Source organism: Sturnus vulgaris, chromosome 1 (assembly GCF_052056855.1).
Source record: "Sturnus vulgaris isolate bStuVul1 chromosome 1, bStuVul1.hap1, whole genome shotgun sequence".
NCBI classification, from domain to species: Eukaryota; Metazoa; Chordata; class Aves; order Passeriformes; family Sturnidae; genus Sturnus; species Sturnus vulgaris.
The window spans coordinates 59,317,710-59,339,260 of NC_142243.1; the positions used below are offsets into that span (position 1 = coordinate 59,317,710).

The 21,551-nt window shown below is 37.0% G+C and overlaps 1 protein-coding gene across 5 annotated transcripts in view; it reads right to left on the minus strand.

The window, feature by feature from the left end:
- SUGCT (succinyl-CoA:glutarate-CoA transferase) overlaps nt 1-21,551 on the minus strand; it is a 317,360-nt gene that overhangs the window by 33,708 nt on the left and 262,101 nt on the right. For 4 of the 5 annotated variants that reach the window (XM_014883473.2, XM_088167721.1, XM_088167685.1 and 1 more), the window contains one exon: nt 17,536-17,599. The exons of the other annotated variant lie outside the window; for it this stretch is intronic. In XM_014883473.2, the coding sequence (XP_014738959.2) occupies nt 17,536-17,599 (64 nt within the window). The remainder of the gene's footprint in view (nt 1-17,535; nt 17,600-21,551) is intronic. 5 annotated transcript variants of the gene reach the window in all.

The window sequence follows — 21,551 nt, forward strand, 5'->3', positions numbered from 1 at the left end:
TCAAATACCTGCATCATGAATTCTAATTCTCCAGATTAAAGTCCTCCAGCTTGATAGAATTAGGCTGCTGATGGCTTCACCATCCAACTGGAGCCAGCTGATTAAGACCTGATAGAACAGTTCTGAAAATAAACAGGCTGACATCGTTCTTCTGCATTCTTCTGTGTAACTGATTTATCTGGACTTATGCAAGACAACCAAGAGACATCTTTCTTTTGACTGTAAGTTCTATGTCCTCCATACCTATTACCACTTTCTCTATTTTTTGAGCTACAACAAACTGAGAAGAAAGTCTTGCTATGCTCTCTGCTTTTTGCAGGTTTTTGCAGGGAACCAAACAGGGTTTGTACAGTCTTGTGTATTGTTTCACTCTGTACATACCCTGCAACACAACATTTTGAACACTGTTTTGATCCTTTTGCTAGACAGCTCAACTGCCCTTGCCATTTGAAGAAATTTATTTGTTTCTTTCAGCATCCTCCCCTATATGCTGGAATCATTTGCCCCATATATGTTTCTGTCTCTCATTAAGTGATCTTTTATATCTCCAGAAGTACATGTGGATGCCAGATTATGTGACTGTGAGGCAGGCATATATTGCCCCTTATGTTTCTTAGTTTCAGATAAAAAACAGTCACATTCCTTCTAGGGTCACAGTATATCAAATACTTGTATTAGCTACTACGAGGTTTTGCATATCATTTGTATCAACTGTGTTTCATTCACTTCTCTTTTTCACCAGAAGTGATATCAGAAATGTTTTAGTATGTTTTTCTCACCTTTACACTCCCCAGCCAATGCTTTATTTGCAATACATTACATATGTTTGAGTAATGACTTTTTATATGGGAATTCAGCTTTATCAGTGGACTTAAAGTCTCATGGCTGTTCACAGCCTCATGGTTGCTTCTTTTCCCTCTTTAAAGCTCCTGTTTTGCCTTTCAGTAATGCTTTATTTTTGTTGTTAGTGTCACCTGACTGACTATTGTATCACAATGTTCTTTACTGCATATAAGGCGGGCAGAGAGTGCCCCATATCTGAGAAGTCCAATGTACTCTATTACATTACCTGCAGAGATCATTCAACTGCTATTAACATCCCAGCCACAAGCACACAAACTAGCTCTTTGGTGATGTCTTCATATCCATTTTTCCTCTTAAAGTCAGTGCTTCCCTGTGCCAACTCTATGTCTTGCTCAGCAAGGATAAACTTTTGAGAAGACCAGAAAATAAGAATCTAATGAGTTTCTCTATACTGGCAAAGTAAGAGATGACTTCTCTACATCACATGCTGCCTCACAATAACTGCTATCTTTATTCCATGGCAGTTCCCTACTCCCTCTTAAGAAGTATTCCAACAATTTATTTTAAACTAGTTGCTGAGAAAAATGTTTTAATACTTATACAAAGCACTGAAAGCTGAGTGTAAGACAAACTGCAAAAGAATATCTCCCCTGAAACAATAAAACAGAGGTTTTGCCATTCAGGACCTTGAACACTGCAGCCAGAACCAAGGGGTGAAGCCAATGCATAATATCACTGACTGATGACAGTCCCTAGGACAAGCAGAATAAAAGGGGTGAGGGGAATCTCCAAAAGATCGCTTTCTTTTTCAGTTATTTGTGCATTAGCTATTCTGCATGCCCTGTAATTTCTTGACCTCCAAGCCTCCCCAGGATTATGAATACCTATTGTTGACTTAATTGGCAGAATAACCAGAAACATCTGCCAAACAAACCCAGTTTCTTAACCTCTGATGGTCTTGGACCTGCTATGACTGTAAGAGAGAATAGTGCATTTTGTCTCTACAAAAAAGCCTGGAACAGATCCTTCCATAGTTCAGGGAGACATTCCCAGTGTAAATCAGAAAACCAATATACAATAGAAACTTCATAAAGACTGTCTTGTTGTCAGGTGCCCATCTAATATGGCCTATGGAATATATCCATAATACTAAGGCTGGAAGGGAGGGTAGAATTAAGTTGATGAATTAAAAAGGTCTTTCTTGCTAGAAATTAAGTTTTGAGGGAGGTGGGTAGACAGGCAAGTGGATAGAAGGTCTAAGAAAGATGTAAATGAAGAGGTATTTAAAATAGAAATGGGAGAGTTGAGTTGGAAGAGATGTATAGGTATCTTCTAGTCCAACTTCCTCACCACCTTTTCTGTCTAGTGGAGGGCTGGATCTGCTGGTTATGACTGCATGGAGCTGACTCCAGCAAGGTGCTGATGGGTAGAAGCCTCATTAAAGCATCTCTTAGGCTCCAACCTTCATGCTTTGCTGTCATCAAATGTAGGAAACAGGAAAATTCATGGTCAGATATTTTGAATTTAGATTTCAGAAAACCATGAAGAAATGTAGGTTTCATTGTCCACTTCACATTCTGGATTTCATGACATTCATGAGGCAGAAGCAGCTCAGTCTCATGGTATAGGTCTACAGCCCTCATTCTCCCCACCAGCTGAAGCTCTGACAGAAGAGACATCCCCTACATCAATAAACACTCCTTGCAGTGTTTATTGAAGAACTGCAGACCAGAAATAGGTACCACCACATCAGGTGGAGTGCCATGAGTTTCTGCTCCACTTAGAACTATCAGAGTAGGAAAATAATCCCAGAGGCATGAATAGATCACAGGATGACTCTAAGCTATCAATGTGATACAGGCAAATACATTCTTGTGTGCCAGACAAGATATTTCCATAAGAAAGGCAGGCATTGTGCAAAGCCCTGATGAGAGCTCACCTCTATCACTATGGACATTTCTCATTTTTCAGGTTCAAGAAAGGCAACTGCCCTCTGGAGTGAACACAGGCAAAAATTAAGGCCCCTGATTTATAGCCAACAGAAGAAAATGACAATTGGAAGGAGCAACACAAATGCTTGGAGGCCTACCATCACTTTCAAGAAAGGGATAAATGATTAGGGCCAAGGAAGAGAGCTATTGAAGTACAAGAATGTATGGTAAAGAACACAAAACATTTTGGGACTTGTTTCCAAGAAGGCAACTTCATCATAACCTCATCATAAACAGTGTAGTGGCAAATGTTCATTGGTGAATTGGTGGGAAATCAGGCATGCTCTTTATATCCCTGCATAGCCAGGGACACAAACTCCTGCCTTTCATCTCTGGCACCACCACAACAAAAAATATTGATTTATGATATAAATGTCCTTATTACATAGTCTGAAATTGCATACTAATTTTGGCACCAAGGCACAAAATGACAAGAACAATACTTTCCTTAGTCTTTCATTACTTCGGACCTTAAATACTAAAGGCAAAAAAGATTTGACAGGGTAATAGCTAAGACCTGAACATCTTCCAACAATACCAATACAAAGTAGACAACTCTTAGAAAGGTTAGACGAAGAAATTAACTCTGAAAGTTTTAACCCGTGTCTGGAGGATGCTTTATATAATTTATAAGCATGGCCAGTGATTATGTTTAGCATAGGAGCTATGCAGCTAGTTTTAGTGGGACAAGGGGATGTGATGGCAGTTCCAGCAGTGTCCCAGTTTGTGACAGTCATCTTCATCAGATGACAAGCCCCTCAGGAGATTATATGAGATGAGATGACCCACCAACCCCTGGAGGTGCCCAAAGCTGTCAGGCCTTTTTAGCTTGATAGCAGTGGCAAGATCAAGGGAACACCTTCTTGAGTATCACTGCAGAGTTTGCCATTCTCATCCCTGGGAAACCTGGGACAGCAGTCATATGAAATACAATGCAGAGATGCCAGGGATCCTAGTGTTTTGAAGCACCCATTGGTGCCCTGTCAGACATGGAAAGGAATTTTGCCCCCAGGTAGATCAGACCAGTAGCATTTGGCCACTCTTGGAAGCCCCTGAGATGGTTCCAGGTAGGGTAGATTAGGGTTTGGGCATTTCCTTGAAGGTGTGAACAGTCTGTGGGGCAGGGAGGTGACAGGTTTTGCTCACGTGCTCAGGAAATAGCCAATCTCCACCAGCACTGGAGTCAGGAAGAACTCTTCCCCTAGAGCAGACTGGCAGTGGTCAGGGCTCCTTCAGTCACTTTTGGCTCAGTTGATGCTTGATGCTCATGCCCCATGAAGATCACCTGTCATGCCCAGCACTTGGGTGAGAACGGCTTTTTTTGCCCATGGTGGACTATAAAGTGTCCCTGGGATTTATTTTATCTTCCTCTGCAGCACTGAGCACAGCCTGTTGTCAGAGCTCCTTTGGGCCATTTCGGCCATGTACTGCTGGCCATGTTCCAAAAAGGCAGCTCTCATGCCCTTCATCTGCTGAATGAAGCTTCCTAGACTCACAGGACAAGCTTCAAGAGCAGCTTCCAAGAGTTGGCCACCATTCATTTGATGAGCACATCCTGCTTCAGGAAGAAGAATGGAATGGAATGGAATGGAATGGAATGGAATGGAATGGAATGGAATGGAATGGAATGGAATGGAATGGAATGGAATAAAAATAGAATTGAATATAGTTCAGTTGGAAGGGACCTACAGTGACCATCTAGTCCCACTGCCTGACACTTCAGAGCTGATAAAAATTAAAGCATGGCTTTAAGGGCAGTGCCCAAATGCCTCTTCATTACTGACAGGCATGGAGCACTGACCATTTCTCCAGGATGCATTTTTCAGGGTTTGACCACCTTCTGGGTTAAGAAAAGTTTCCTCATGTCACGTCTGAACTTCCCCTGATGATGGATGCAGATTTCAGCCATTCCCACATCTTGTCACTGCAAGGCCGAGAAGAGTTCAGCACCTCCCTGTCTATTCCCCTCCTCAGGAAGCTGTAGGCAGCACTGAGGTCACCCCTCAGCTTCCTCCTCTCCAAACCAGACAAGCCCAGTGCCCTCAGCTGCTCCCCAGAGCACATTCCTGCCAGCCCCTCCCTTGCTTTGGTGCCTTTCTCAGGACACGTTCAAGTCCCTTCACATCCTTTTTAAATGGTGGGGCCCAGAACTGCACACAGTACTCGAGGTGAGGCTGCAGCAGTGCTGAATTCAGTGGGATAATCACCTCTCCTGGCTGGCTGGTGATGCTGTGTTTGATGCACCCCAGGATGAGATTTTCCCCCTTAGCTGCCAGGGCACACACACTGCTGATCCCAGTGAGCTTCCTGCCAATCAGCATTCCCAAACCCCTTTCTGCAGGGCTGCTCTCCAGCCACTCCTCTCCCAGTTCAGACTTCATGTCTACTCCATCCCAAGTGCAGAATCTGGCATCTGGTTGTTTTTTTTCACATCATTTCCCAATGCTCCAATCTCTCCAGACCCCTCTGCAAGGCCTTTTGTCCCACAGTAGAGTCAGCAGCACATCCTAGCTGAGTAGAACCACCAAACTTACTCAGCGTGCATCAGCTGCAGCCTTCATCACTGGCAAAAGAGATTGACCAAAACTAACCCTAGAATTGAGTCCTGAGGAACACCACTGGTAGCAGGTCACCTGAGAGGTGCTGCCCTGTTCATTGTAATCCTTTGAACCTTGCCATTCATTCTGTCCTTCACCAAGTACACATATGGCAGTGTCAGTCTACACAAGAAAGGAAGGAACACTCAAAGGATAACACACTCCATGTAAAATTACATAATTCCTTCTAATCCGAATGGACAGTGTAAATTACACTCTCAGCATATCCTGTTGTGCAGGATCTCCTTTAGCATACAATATACAGAGTGTGTGTGTGTCCATATTATAGATGTCTGGGACAAATTAAATTGCTGAAAAAATATATCAAAGAAACTAGGGTAGATGTGGACACAGTAAACCCTAATACACAGTATTAGAAAAATATGGAAAAGCCCCATAAATTCAAATCTACCGACTTTTTTACATAGACAAAATAAATTTCAGCATCACATAGACAACATAACCACAATGCACAATATATATGGCTTAAATCCATACTTTAAGCCTTTGAAATATAAGTAAAAAGAAAGAATAACTAATTTGCTATATTTTCTCATTTTTTTGCCAATAGATACAATAGCATTAGAAAAGATAATTTATGTCATATCCTGTATGGTCAGTGGTTATATGAGAGTGTACTCTGGTGCATGGATAGTAATTGGCGTTTTTTCCTATTTTTCCTCTTACAGCTACATAGATGTGAATCCATTTGACCACCTGGGGTTTTATTGTAGGCTGAATGTTACCAGTGGAAGAAGACCACTTGTGAGTGAATTTTATATTCACTGTATCTTAAAATTCAGGGCAAAATTGTTTTCTTGACCAGCATGTCTCATTATTTCACAGTTTCAGTATTAAGGAAAGACTGGAAATATGAGACATGTGGAAGAAACCAATCTATAATCAAAAGTCATAAGTCTTTCAAAGGCTGAGTTGCACACCAAGGACATCTGCACCCAGAAATAACTCTGGAATGAAATACAATCACATTCCTGCCTGGATTGGTGCCTTTGGGTAGCTATTGTCAGTTTACTAGCTAAAAGCTTCAAGGAAGTAGAAATCAACTATTATCTCAGGATGATGAGCAAAGCATAACACAGTCCTTCCTCCCCAAAGTGGGGTTCAAATGTCCTGGTTACTAGGAGCAGGTCTGCTTTCTTTTTGCAAGCTAGGAGATGGTTATGGTTATATTATTCAAATATAAAACTAAATCTTGAACTACTAAAAACTCTTCTGGTAAAGACATTAAGCACTAGAAGACAGAAATTTCCTAAATTATGATAGAGTTTTCAATCTTATCTCATGGCTTTTTAAATAGCTTCTACAAATGGATCCTTTTAATATTTCTGTGTAATTATCAGTCACTATATTACAAAGTGCATCATGGATTGGAATTTTAATTTTGTTTTGCTTATATTAGGTTCCCTATTTTACAGTACATTTAAGTTTATTACTTAGAGTAAATTTAGAAAAATTATATGACAAGTTCCAAATAGAGTCTTCAAAAAAGAGCAGAGCACTTTTACTGAGGACATGTCTTACTACAAATAAGACAATATTTGTTTAATTCATACATCCTGAGTTTAAAAATTATCTACAATTTACTAAGGTATTTAACATCAACAATGTATTCACAACAAATCATCAGAGCATGCAAGTTCCCTGAATGAACCAAATATTTGAAATCTGGTTTATAAATAATTTTTTTCCTGGCTTTCAAATTATTTTTTCTTGGATATCAAAGATAAATAAAATTACCCATAAATACTGTTCAAAGGTGAGCAGGTAAAAATTCAGTATGATACCAAGGATTGGTATTAAATTCTTTTCAATTACAATATTTTCAATTACAATATTTTTTCTTTATACAAGATTTTTTAAAAAAGAGTTTATCTACTAAACAAAAAATATTCAGATTTCTGAATCACCTCTACTTATAAATTATATGCAGTGTAATAACCTAATTCTTCTCTCTCTACAGTTTAACACTGAACAATCTCCTTGGTTGTCAAGTATAGAAGAGTTGATAATATATTCACACGTGATATAGAAGTGTAATGGATAATTACGTTATTGAAGTACATTATATTTCATTGTAACTGGTGCCCAGTACAAGATTAAATTCCAAGAGCAAGATAAGACTTTAGACTTACAGCTTCTAACTACAATCAATGAAGCATTTTGATTCACATCTGTGATACTTGGGGAAAAGAATACCAATCTATAAAAATACCTGAAAATGAGAAGTATCTGCTATGTCTCAAAATACAGCAACTGAGTGAAAACTTCCTACATTAAAAAAAAAAGAACAAAAAACCAAAAATACCAAAATAACAAATACAAAAAATGTAAAAGTAAAAAAGTAAATGCAAATTCATGGAAATGGTAACATTGCCTCATGGACATTGTTGTGGGTGATGCTGCTCTGAATGGTGAGCTTTCTAGCAGTGAGAATCTGAAAGTCATATTAAAGTAGTAAACAAGGTATTGATTCTTTCTTGAAGTCAACTAGAAGATTCCAAGGTACCACCACACTAGATAACATTTTGAAAAGCATAAAATCTGTCAGAATAATAACTCTTAGAAGGTGAATGGCTTAACTGGAAGACACCAAGGGTTTTCTTTTAAATTCTCAGCTACTCCCCCAGTTTTTCTTCTTTTCCTCCAGTAGGTTTCTCTACATTATCATTCTTACAAAAGTGCTTGAAGGGTATGTTAAAGTGGTCCCTTATAGTCTGACATTGCCATGCAGTCATGTCAAAGCTACACTTTACCCACGTATTCTCATAACACTTTTAGAGGCAGTAAAAGCTAGAGCATGGTGCCTGAATCTACAAGGAGAAAAAGGACGGGTCAGCATTTCTGTTGTTTTTTTCCCCAGGAAATCCAAGCAAAAATGAGGAGTAGAAAAGTAAGCTTTTAAACTTTACATTCAGTTTTGAGATAAAACAACCTCTAAATTATACAGTGGGGACATTGATTTGTGAGTAGGGAGGAAGTCAGAAAGTAAAACTTTCCTTTCAGGAACTACAACACAAGTCCTTGTTCCAGCTCTTTAAGAAGGTACCAGAGGTAAATAGTACCAAGACAATGATCTGTGGCACTTTTTATATTTTCTTTCCCCCTATGTATGAACAAATGTGAAAACTAGAAATTTCAAATTATAGGAGAGTTTTCATCATAGAGTCACTCATATATGGATCCAGCTCATAACTAAATCAATGCAGCTTTATTTTTTAGCACTAATCTTGTGATTTCTTTAGAATACTATTAAATTGATATGAGTCTATACAAGCTTTCATGTCTGTGTCTGGGCTTGAAATAGCAGATGTGTGCATGAGGTTGTGTGTTGTATAAATTGGATGACTGGAATTGGGTATTTGAACATCATCAGCCTTAAAACTTCGTTTGCCCCACATGTTTATAAATTGTACAGCCTCTTTTCACAAATGGGCCTGATTTTCTGTTCCTTGTGATGTTTCTATAAACAGCCTGCAAAGAATATTAAAAATCTTGTTCTAATCTGCAAACTTGTGCTTCATTTCATCTCTGCATCTAGTTGAAAACCAATGAAGAACACTCCACTTACACTCAAGTAATTTTTTTATTGTCCTGCCAAAGGCACAATCTCTAAATAACTTTAATTGAAAACAATGAATTCACATTAAATTTTAAAATTCATTAAGTTATCAATTCCATTTAATAGATCATTTATTTGCTTTTCGTATGGGTAATCTGCTTTCATTTTCTCTGTTCAGCCTAGCTTCAGAGAGCCACACAAACAGGGATTCTGCATTTTCTTAGGGAATTCTGTTCTGTACTTTAACAGACTCTGTGTTAGGAAGATTTTTCAAATCAAGTCTCAACCCAATACCTAGTATTTCAATAGACCCTGGATTAAGCTAGTTCACATCGATTCTGTCTTGGTTTAAACTTTTTGCACACTGTGTTAGGATGGACAAGCTGGTTTTATTTGCCTAAAAAAAAATTCTATTTCACAAAAAAAAAAAGTTAACATTTGAATCAAATTTGGTGACCAATAGCAGATAAATAAACATCTGGTAAAAAAAATAAAAGGAACGTCTAGTCATAAAACATTTGGAAAAATTCTTGGAAATTTTCTTCTCTCCCAGAATCACAAAAGAGTTCCAGAATAGTTAGGAAAATGGAAGAGGGCAAAAGAGGCGACAGCAATGTTTTATTTTTGATAGCGCAAATTATTAAGGCATCATTTAGAATATTCAAGACTCAGATCAAAATCACCATTTTCGTTTTTGATTCTGATGTAATATAATGTTAATTTCTGGGCTGAACTTTACTAGCAAGAACAGTAAGTACAAGGAAGAGGAACAAAAATAATTTCAAGTTCACAGCGACTAAAAGGACTCAAATATTCCCTACTTCAGGAGTTACAGATAAATTTACTAACATACAACAGGTACACACTATCTACCAGTGGTTGGTTCAACCAACTGAACAACTAATTTGACTGCATAATCCCAATTTTGCCCCTTATCCAATGATTATTTTCATAAACTGCAAGGGAATATAGCATCAAATTTCACAAAATATAAGTATTATAATTTGTGGGGGAAAAAAATGTGGTTAATTGTGAGCTCTTTTGCATGAAGAAGTGAAAAATATAACTTCATGGGCTAAGAGACTTGCCCAGAGTCAGTCAGGAAGTTTGTGATCCACTCTATACAACTGCAGTTTTTCCTGTACATATACAGTACACAGACTGCAATAAAAAAGACAGAGTTACAAAACTGTAGCTGAACTATACTTACACAAAGAACCTGAAAGATCTGGGCAATTTACCCTACATAGTTTATCAAAAAGTTATCTAGATAAAATTTTGGTCATGTAAGTACTTTCATGGTACAAAAATATTTAAACCTCATGCAAGACACAAAAAAAATATAATTTCTTTATTAAACTGGAGATCATGGGTTTTTTAGCAATTAAGTTAATCAGGCCTTTAGAGACAGATGCAGATATTTGGCAAATTTTCCATCTCTTGAGGACTTCTGAAAAGGACAAACTACAGTCAAACACAGGTGAAAGAGTTAAATTAATGACATTCTATGGTCAATGTGATAAAAAGGCAAAGCACATGACCTAATCACCAGTGCTGACCACAAAATTGCTCAGTCTAGATTCACAGAAAACACAGTAAATCCCATTACTGTTAACATTGATGGGAAGGCAGGACTTGGGTCAAGATGATATGGAGGAAACACAAATGAGGATTAGTCTACTCGGTGTCCTAGGGATTAAGTAAAATTGTCTAAATGTTTAAAACATATTTTTACATTTAATGAAACCAACCCTTTTTTAACTGACAGTAGATTCCTTTTCTTATCCAATAATTATTAAAGATCATAAAGATATATGAAAAATTTATGGGTGTTGAAGTAATTTGGCTGTTTTACAACACACCCGAGGCATGCAGATATATCTTTATAATTACACACCCTGAACTGTGTGAGCACCTGGCTGTGCTTGTTACAGAGTGAGGGTTAAGAAACTACTTTCAAAGTTATTGTTATTTATAAAGAAAGAAGTGGGATGCACATTCAGAAGAAAAAAACCACATCATTTTAGACCAAGTTGAATTCTAGGACAATGACATTGGTGGGAAACTCATTAGTTTATTTGGCTTTCACTGCCTTCCTCCCCCCACCATGTGACAGCAATGAATTACTCTTGAGTTAACTCTCCATCAGAATTAAATCCAGTTTAAAGAAAATCTTAATATAGCTTAGGACACGTGGAAGAAAATACAAAGAAAATATTCTCCAGTAACTAGAAGTATAATTATCAATCAACATTCCATACTTCAACCACAACTTTACTTGACCTATTACGTACAGAGCAGGAAAATGTCCCCTGAAAATTTTTTCTTTTTCTTCCCTATATAGCAGTGCAAGATCCTGGAAAAAAAATATGCAATGCAGCAACTTTGGTTTCCAGATCCTAAAGAAATCTAGGGTTTGATGAGAGAAGAGTCTGGCTCAGAGACCTTGAACAGCAGTTCTGGAGAGACATTACTTGAGTGGCACAGTCAGTACTGGTCCCAGTCAGTACTGCTACTCAGTTACTTTGAGACTGATGGAAAAGTCTTCCACTATTTCTTAATTCCCTCCAACAACTGAACTCCCAGAACTAGGTAAGAAACAGCTGCCTTTTCTTGCTAAAAACAACATTAAAAGTATTAACTGTGGCACTAAGACCATTCCAGAAGTTATAACAAATTTTAAAATATGTGGTAGAGAAATATCGTGGAAACATATGACAGAGGAGCAAAAATATTAAAAGGTTTGTTATTTATGTTTTACTTGAACATTATTATTAAAATATTTCAAATTAAAGTATCATTCATTAAAAAGATGCACTAGCCTTTCTACATAATCCTGAAGACAATAACATATTCCTTGCCATTCCCACCCTCTCTTTTCTGCTTTTGCAATCAGTATGAATATACTGCTTACATATATTTATTGAAATTTTTTTAAGTATTTTGAAGATAGCTAGGTGAACTGTCATACATTATTTGTGTAAGTTCCTGTAATAGTCATGGACTCCTCAAAATTGAAATCAGCTCTGTGAAAGTAAAAGACATAAATAGTCAGTCCTGATGACTAGAAAAGGCGAATGAGGTAACAGTAATGCTGGTGAAGTCATCTGTCTCCAACATACCATAAATAAGTGAAGTGAAATTAAAATTTTTCAATCAACATTGATTATGCACATGCATGCATGTACACACACAGACACGAACACACATATGAAAAAACACCTGATGAGAAGCAGACAGGATCAGAATTTCAAGCAAAGGATCTTGAAAAAATTGTTGGTATTTTTTGTTGTTGTTGTTTTTGTTCTTATATTGAAGGATCTCCCAGCTGCAGGAAATAATGGATTGGAGTACAGACTTCCTTAATTTCCTGCAACTTCCTCCATGTGGAAGTCACTTTTCCCTGCTTTATATCTAGTCCTACTGAAGCTTCTTCTACTACACTTACATTAAATGGTCGAAAAAGATAGTATGTGTTACTAACAGACATATTTGCTTGCTGTATTGAAATGCTCTGATCAACTACAGAGACATACCACTGCTGTTTCCTTAACTATAACTAGTCTTCCACATACATGAAGAAAATAGGTATAAATACATACATAATAAATAGAAATAAATGTTTTAAATAACAGACTTTTCCCAAGAAATTCCTTCCCTGAAGAATCAAAGTAGTTTTCAACTATTAACCAAGATCCAAAAAACTGCAAACAATTAGTTTGGTAAGACACAGATTGATTTTTCCAAGGTTAAGGAAGAAATCTGTGGCGCAATACGGAAGTCCTATTAGATTTCTTGCCTTTTTGCCTTATTCTTTAAAACTATTCTTCTAAAAGATTGATAGCAATTAGTCTCCATGGAACCATGACACCATTTAATGAATCATACAACAGGAAAAGCCTACCTCTGAAAAAAAAATAATTTCCTGTTTCAGTAGTATATTTGTAATGCACAGTGACAGGAGAAGACCGGAAAAAGGGACATTTCTCCTGAGTGGGTTGATTAATTAACATAAGTTGCCTGAATTCAGTCCAAGAAATCTATGTTAAGGAGGAATCCTGCACTATTTTTCCTAACTGAGTTCAGAGTAGTCCCCCAAATACTTTATCTCAAGAGCACAGAAGGAATTTATGAAGCTAGGTACGAAATTGGCCTTTCTGAGCAATTAAGTCATCCTTGATGCACATCATGGGCCAGAGGATAGGCATTGTGTTTATCAGCTCAGGAAATGGGGATGAGAAGAACATACAACATAAACATCAAAACTAAGAATATTTGTTTTGTCTGGAAGAAGTGATTTACACAATTTCTACAGTTATATTGTTTCTTGTTAGATCAGAGATCATTCCGAAGTCTAGGCTCATATCCAAATCCCCAGTTTGCTAAGGCTTAGGAGGTCAGAAATGAAATTTAGTTCACAAAGGTTCCTGCTAGTTAATAAATTCTAAAAAGGTTATTTTGTTAAGGACAGCTGAATACACTGTGTTTTTTTTCATTAAAAAAATTATATTACAAACACCGTTTTGTCTTTAAAAAACAATTGTCAGTTTTTAAAAGTCAACATTAGAGACTAGATAATGCCGAAACTGGGAGTATTATTATCTAAGTTTCCTAAACCATATAAGTGGACTAAAATTGAAAAGGTTTGGGAAAGATTGTATCACATCCATTAATTTTTTTCTATATAATCAGTATGGGTTGGGAGCACTCATTGTTCTCCATATTGGCACTCAGAATACTCAGTGGCTTCCAGAAATCCACATACTACCACTCTTTGTAGAAGTCCATTATACATTGGCAAGGTAGTTCAAGACTAATCCAGATGCTAAAACTTCTTGAAATTTTGTTCCTTCTTTTACCTGTAGTGTCTCTGTACCATCCAGTGTCATCTGCAATCTGGCACATATGGCATATATAAAAAAAGATTTTTTTGTCCCTGAGAGTACTTTCTGTGCTCTACATTTCTCATTTAAGTGTGTCATTTCTCCTTCAGATGTCTGTGGAAAGGGCTAAGCACAACAGAGCTGAGGATGATATACTAATGATAATCACAGAATAAGAACATAATCCAAGCTGGAAAGGACTTCAGGAGGACTCCACTCTTACTTGGATGAGGTCAGAGTCATGTCCTAGGTCAGATCAGGTTGCCCCTGTCTTTACTTAGCTGTTCCTTAAAAATGTCTAAGAACAGAGTATGTGGATCTCTCTGGGCAACCTGCTCCACTGCCTGGCTGTTGTCACAATGAAGAAGATTTTCATTACATACAGGCTGAATCTGTCTTGTCCGCCATCCTCCCACCATACACTGCTATGAAGAACTCATCTCTTCACATTGATAATCTTCCTGTAGGTACTGGAAGTTTCTGACAGGCTCCCCTGAGGCTGCCTTTTGCCCTGGCTCTACCTTTCCAGCTGAGGTGCTCCAGCTCTTGATCATCTTTGGAGCACTGCCCTGAACTAAAGATGATTAAGTTGCCTTAAGGTACAGAAACAGAAAAGAATCATTAGTTCAGCCCTACAATCAGATGAACCAGTTCTGGCAAGAATGACTCAAGCAGGGCTCTCTCACAGCGTGCACATTCTATATAAGATATGTCAAGTATATGTATATGTCACTTCTAGAAAAACATCATGACATGAACATAAGGAATTATATAGGTGAAACACAACCTTAATGAAACCACTGAACTACCACAGAATCACATTTTTCTTCAGAATGTTCTCACAGTCTTTTACAGAGTCACTCTTAGTCACACACAATGAACTCTCTTTTCACATTCATTCTGGAATCTGAGATATCTTGATACTAGTAACAGCAATGCAATGTATTTGTGCATAGAAATTTTTCATGAATACTTGAAACAAGAGATATCAAAATGCAAGGTCTCTTTCTTTCCTACCATAAAGATGCATTCTGAAGAGAAAAATTACTAGAAAAATGTTCTTTGTAGTACAACTTCTCCCACTCATTTTTCACCAGTACCCTATAATGCACTTATCAGCACACAGTATCTTAGGCTGGGAATCACAAAAACAGCAAGGAGGATAGGTGAGGAAAGAACCAAATTCAATAACTGTATCAAAAGATATTTAAGCAAAGGGGGAGTATTAATTACCAAGTCCAACATTAAAACTGTAGCCTACACTAATGTCAGTGAAAAATCCATTTCAAGCTGCAAGATATCTAATGGAGGATTCATACACAGGTTTGAATCAACTCTCAAACTGGGGACATGCCTGGAGAAGGACGACTGCAAATCAATATGCTAGACACAGAGGCCACCTGTGATACTTAGAGCTGAAATCTGCCAGCATGGTTCACTTAATAAGTGCCTGTCACTGCACTCACAACTTTACTTGGCAGTAAAAGTCAGACCTCTGTCAAGAGTCTGAAGTGTGATGTCCAATTCAATTACTAAAGGACACATTAAAATCTGGCTTATATGGTTAAGAAATAACAGCAACCTATTTTTATTTTGGGATTAGAATCTCCCCAGTCTCTTTAAAGAAAAACATTTTTAGCCAATTCAGTTTCAACATTCACATTAATAACTTAATTTTCCTTAATAAGCAATCATGAGACAGAAGCTGAGACCTTATTAAACTTGTTCCCTACCAAATACAAGATATTAAAATATAACCACATTAAAAAAAAAAATAAGCACTTCTATTTTTAACTGTCATTGAGAAGAAATTACCTACTATAGGCTTTCTTTGCACACTCTTCCCTGCACTCTTCAGATATATTATTGAGCAGAACAAATCCAGGGTAATTCTATTATCTATCATCAACAGAGGCCAAATTCACTTTCTTTTTCGGACAGAGTAATGCACTGTCTTTCCAGAGATATCAATAGGTCCATTCTGCTCACACTGAATTAGTGTTCTTCCCCCTTTCCTCCCCTGTCTCTCTTCTTATTCTCTCATGCCAGGAAAGGAAGGAATTCTACTTTTCCTGCTCAAATATCCAATAATCAATTCAGCCATCTGCTTCAATACAAGAAACTCTTCATAGAAGTCCATCAAAATGGCAAACCATTAGAGACTAAGATGATTTATTTTAGTCTAGTGCAGTGTCACTAGTTTAATAAAATAAAAAATAAAAAATAACAATAAGGATTTGGGAAGTACTATAGCTTACCTATGTAAAAACTCACTCTCTTGCCAATACATTCTATCGCTGCTGACAGACATTAGAACATTCCTTTCATCTCTTTCCTCTTGCAGTTTAAGCTATCCCCTTAAGGAGTATTTGCTTTCTCTAAGATAGATTATAAATTGTACGCAACATGAAAACCTTACACATTTCCTCTACCATCTGTAAGGCTTTTATTTCTACTTCTTAAAAAAGAATTAAGTAAAAAACTTTTATTAATTCCTTTCATTTTGGGTAAATAAATCAGGATTATTCTCTGTAGGAAATTTCTTTAAAAAGGATTGCTATTTCCAGATATGTGCATCTAAATTAGAGAAGCATTTTTTAATACAGTCAACCAAACGTTCAAATCTAGAGAGACCAAATGTGGAATGCAAACTGTGATAAAGAGAAAATATGAGCATACACATGCACACACAAACACCCCCTCTATTCATGAAGAAAACATGATATAATACTTGGATTGGTTTCTTTCAAATAATTCTTACTGCATCCCAGTGTGATTCCAGGATGTGCAAATTAAGAAAAAAATTATGGGTCAAATTCTTCTTAACATTACATGTATTCAAGTCAACTGAAATTGATGACAACTGGATGCAGTGTCAGAGGGTGGAACTGGCACAGAAAATCACAATGTAAGAAGAAGTTCTTACAAAATTAGGCATGACATAGTGCTTTGAATGAAAGAGAAAACAATTCTCAATGTGGCCTGGGAGAAAGAAAAGCAGAGAGAAGCAGAAAAATCGACCCAATAGCTAATAGGTTATCAGATTAGGATCAATTCTCAAAACCAAGCCAACTGCAAGAATCTGTATGTTCATAATGGCTCTGGTTGAACCTTACCCCATTACATAACTAAGTCTTATGGAAGGAAAGCTACACCAGTTCCTGATACACTTAGAGCTGTAAAGAGGAGAGACTAATTTATTACTTTTGTATATATTTCTGTATTCTTTGGAAGTACAAAATAGCTGTATAAGACTTCATTATGACAGACCTTCATTAAGTCATCAGTACAAATTTCCCTCCTCTTTCATCTTCTTTTTTTTTTTTTTCTTTTAAACAGAAATATCCCTTAAAGAAGCATGGGAAACTTGAAAAATCAAACTAAATCGAAAACAGATTCACATATTCGTGTAGATGATTTAGCAGTACCATTTCTAGCAGTGGGAGTTTGCAAATATTATCAAATTCATGTTCATGTTATGGCAACTGACCGATGGAAACCAGAAGCTATTCTGACACACATTTTAACCCATTTTTCTGCTACTGGAATGACTATGAGCACAAATATAGGCCTGGTTAAACTTTTATTCATTTGAGTGAAACGTGAAGATGTGTCATGTCCTCAGCTGAGTTCCGGAACCACTCAGGATGTCATGCAGCAAAAAAGATTAAACATCTAACCTGGAACAGCTATCTTCCCAGCTGTTGGATGATTCATTTCCATCACAAGTCCATTGTGGAGTACCTAGGAAAACAAAACAAAACAAAACAAAGCATGTATGTAATATAAAATACAATCAGTTCCTAAACTCAAAGAAGAGATAAACATTATCATGTTCTTTCACAGACTCTCTGAAAATACAAGGAGCTACAACACAAGTAGCCTGCTTCATGTGTAAAATAAAAGCTTTGATATTTGACATGACTTTTTATTTATGCAGCTAAATAAATGCTTCACTAAGACTGCACATGTCTAACACATCTTTAAGGTCTTATAGTCATCATCAAACATAAGAAACTGAGCTGCAAGCACGTTACACTTTCAACCACCAACAGACAACTGGTACCAACACAGAATGACTATTAAAACCTGCACATCCTTTCATATTAACCTGCAATATGTACTAAAGGCCTATACATAAATTATGTTCTCTTATTTGGTTTTGCACTGTTAGTTAGTTTTGAGGTTGTGATGGATCATACTGTGAAATGCTGTCTTTACAAACATTTTGGAAAGATTAAATAATTTTGATGTTTTTTTCTGTTCTTCTGAGTGGGTATGCCATGCTTCAGGCCGTGTGTATATCTATATGGGATCACAGTTTTTAGATCCTTGCTATTAAACTCAGCAAGAAAACAATGTGTGATACCAAAATTGTCGAGTAACAGGGAAAAAGATATTCATGCTAGCAAACTCACTGCTCTTGTTTATATAATTCAATTCTGCACCCAAAGCAACTAAACAAGATTCATAATTTCTTTACCTATTATTCTTCCATCCTTGTAACACTGTTGCCTTAATCATATAATCAGAATAATTAAAAAATAAATAAAAAGCCACCCAGTAGGCAATTTTTTTCATATCTGATGTAACGAGTCTAGAATGTCTTGCCAAATCTGTCAGCTATAGAAAATGAAACATGGGAAAAGCCTTTTCATGTAATGTATCTACCTATTTACCTCGCACCATGAACAACACTAGCAATGTTGACTATCAATGACAAGTGTTGGTCTAATTAATCTTTAAAATTTGAAGTTAATAAGATGAGAATTTTCTTATGTAGTCTGTGCCTTATTCTGCATTTTTATTACTAGAAATTTTCTACTGATACATAATCTAAGTGTCTATCTATTAAACATCTTTATTCTTGTCTTTTCCCCAACACAGAAAACCAATCACTATCATCTTTATAACATTCTTTTATGTACTGGAAGATTGTAATCACATCCTCCCTCAGTCTGCTCTTTTCTAGACTAAACAAAACTAATTCCTTTAACCATTCTTTCCAGGTCAAATTTTGTGAACCCTTTATCTGTGTAGAATAGCCTGCTTAAAAATTCCCATTCCTGAACAGGTGGTGTCAAAAGGTCAGGTCAGATCTCTCTTAGCTTGTGGGGTGACCCTATTTAGCTGACATTTAGAAATCCAGATATTTCCGATAATAGATGCTGGTGGAACAATGTCTCTTCACTGGTCTAATTGCTTGGCAGTATACCAAATTATTAGTTCTATTTCTCTTTCAGGAAGTTAGAGGCAATTTTGGTAGACATTCAAGTGAGACATCCAGAAATATTTTTTTTTCCAAATGACATTATTAGAAAATATAATTGCTTGTTTTAATTCATATATTTAGAATATTTCCAGTCATGCCCTTAATCAAAGAGTATTGAAAGTTTGGCCTCCTTTCCCCACAACTTACATGAGCTTCTTTTATGCATTTAATTGGTTATTTGGAACCTGAACCCAAGAAAAAACACTCATTTGAACTTGAAATCCACAGCATGCTCAGGTGAATAAACAGTTCTTTAGATGGCAAGTTAAAGAATGTACCTAAAAGTGGCTCCATTTGGTTAAAGAAAAACATAAAAATTGTCTAGCAGCTACTCAGGGCTCCATAAAAATCATGTTTTTCTCTGTTCTGAGTCTCTAAATTCTATTCTCCTAAGACAGATGTAAATTGCTTTTAAAATACCTTTTTGCTAGACTCAAATTTCAAATCCCTTTTCTTTATAGAATAAACTAAAAAAAACCTGAAGTATCCTTGAAGATCACCATTACTCCTTTTAAAAGACTTGCTTAAGATGCAGTCAAGCTACCTTCCTGTTTTCAGTATTAGTACAGTGTTGAATTTCCCTCTCAGACATATTCTTTATCAAAACCACTGAAATTTCAATTAATCTTACTTTCTACAGTTACTAAGCCTATATTGATATACTCAGTTCCAACTTTTCTTTTGAAGAAAACAATCACCAAGAAATGACTGGTCAACAACTGTGGATTTTTTCCCCCTACATCAGCACTGTTTAAAATAACTGTGTAATTTCCCATTCCACTCATTCCACTATTAGGATTCCCAAAACCAAATTGAAAAAAAACTTCACCCACTTCTCACAGGCATTCTTAAAAAACATTAAGGATTACTGCATTCTAGCCTTGGGAGAATGCAATGTTCACATCCTTTATCATCAAAGACAAGGAAAACCAGAAGAAAAGGTAAGATACACAACTCAATGGCTTTCTTCTCCATTGTCTTGTATAGCTGAAATGGTTATGATATTTCTGATGTGACAGAGCCCTCTATTGTGTCTATATTCACCTGAGTTCATAATAAGGAACTGATGAACCAAGAGAATCAAGTAAAAGATGGTGGCAATCAATAGATCATATTTTAATTTTTTTTCCATATTACTTATTTTGCAGGGTAGAAATACTATATGATCTGTTACCACATGAGATTTTGTGAATCAAACAATGTTTGGGAGGTGAGATCACTGCAAAGAAATCAGAAGCACAGTCTTCAGTGTTTCAGTAAAAACCTTTTAATATGTATCAGGAACAGTGTGGCCAGCAGGACTGCACTGGTGAGGCCTCACCTTGAGGCCAGCTCTGGGCCCCTCAATTCAGGAAGGAATGAGTCTAGAGAAGGGCAACAAGACTCATGAAGGATTTGGAGCATAAGCCCTGTGAGGAGCAGTTGAGGAAGTCAACCCTGAAGACAAGGACACTCAGGGGAGACCTATGACTGTGTGAAAAGAGGCTGCATTCAGGTGAGGGTTGGCCTCTTCTCCCAGGTAACCACTGACAGGAGAAGACAACAGTCTCAAGCTGCTCCAGGGGAGGTTTAGGTTGGACATTAGGATGCATTTATTCAAAGAAAGGGTGATTAGATATTGACATGGGCTTTCCAGAGAAGCAGTGGAGCCACTGTCCCCGGAGGTGTTCAAGGAAAGACTGAACCTGATATAGTTGACATGATGGTCTTTGGACATATGATCTCAGAGGTCTTTTACAACCTAATTGATTCTGTGATATCATTTTATTTTATTCCTAATACAGACATCATTTCAACTCTGATGATGCATGTAACTAACCACTCATGGCAACGTGGTTTCTCTTAAAACTGCCAGCAAAGTTTCAAATCTGCCTATTTCAATCCTACCTAAGGTAAGCTTCCAAATCCCTATCAAAAGAGATACTAGAATCAGAAACATATCAAACCTTGTAGCTCCCACCTCCCTCCTTCCCTGACCCAAATTTTGAAAGTTCTATTTAATGTGGAGCTATGCACTCAAAATATGCATTTGTACAGGTACTACTCTTTCAGAGATTCATCTAGAGTTCAGTGAGAAGGATTTTCAGGGCCACAAAGGAAATGATGTAACCATTTTGTCCATATTTTTGTAGCCACAAGATAGCTGGCTGGTGGTAAACGTAATTACTACTCGTGCCTCCAAACCACAGAAAAGTAATAATAGTTTTCCCTGTACATGCTGAACATAGAGCAATGGCCATAATCACCCCCTGAAGAAGTAACAGCACGTGTTGTGAAGAAAATGCCATATTAGAATTGCATCCCACATCCTGAAAGTACCCCTTTCCAAATAAAAATATGTCAAGTCATTTGAAATTTGGAAAGGATATTAAATATATCCTCATCTGATGCCTGGTACTGCTTGGTCTCGTATTCCTAGAATGT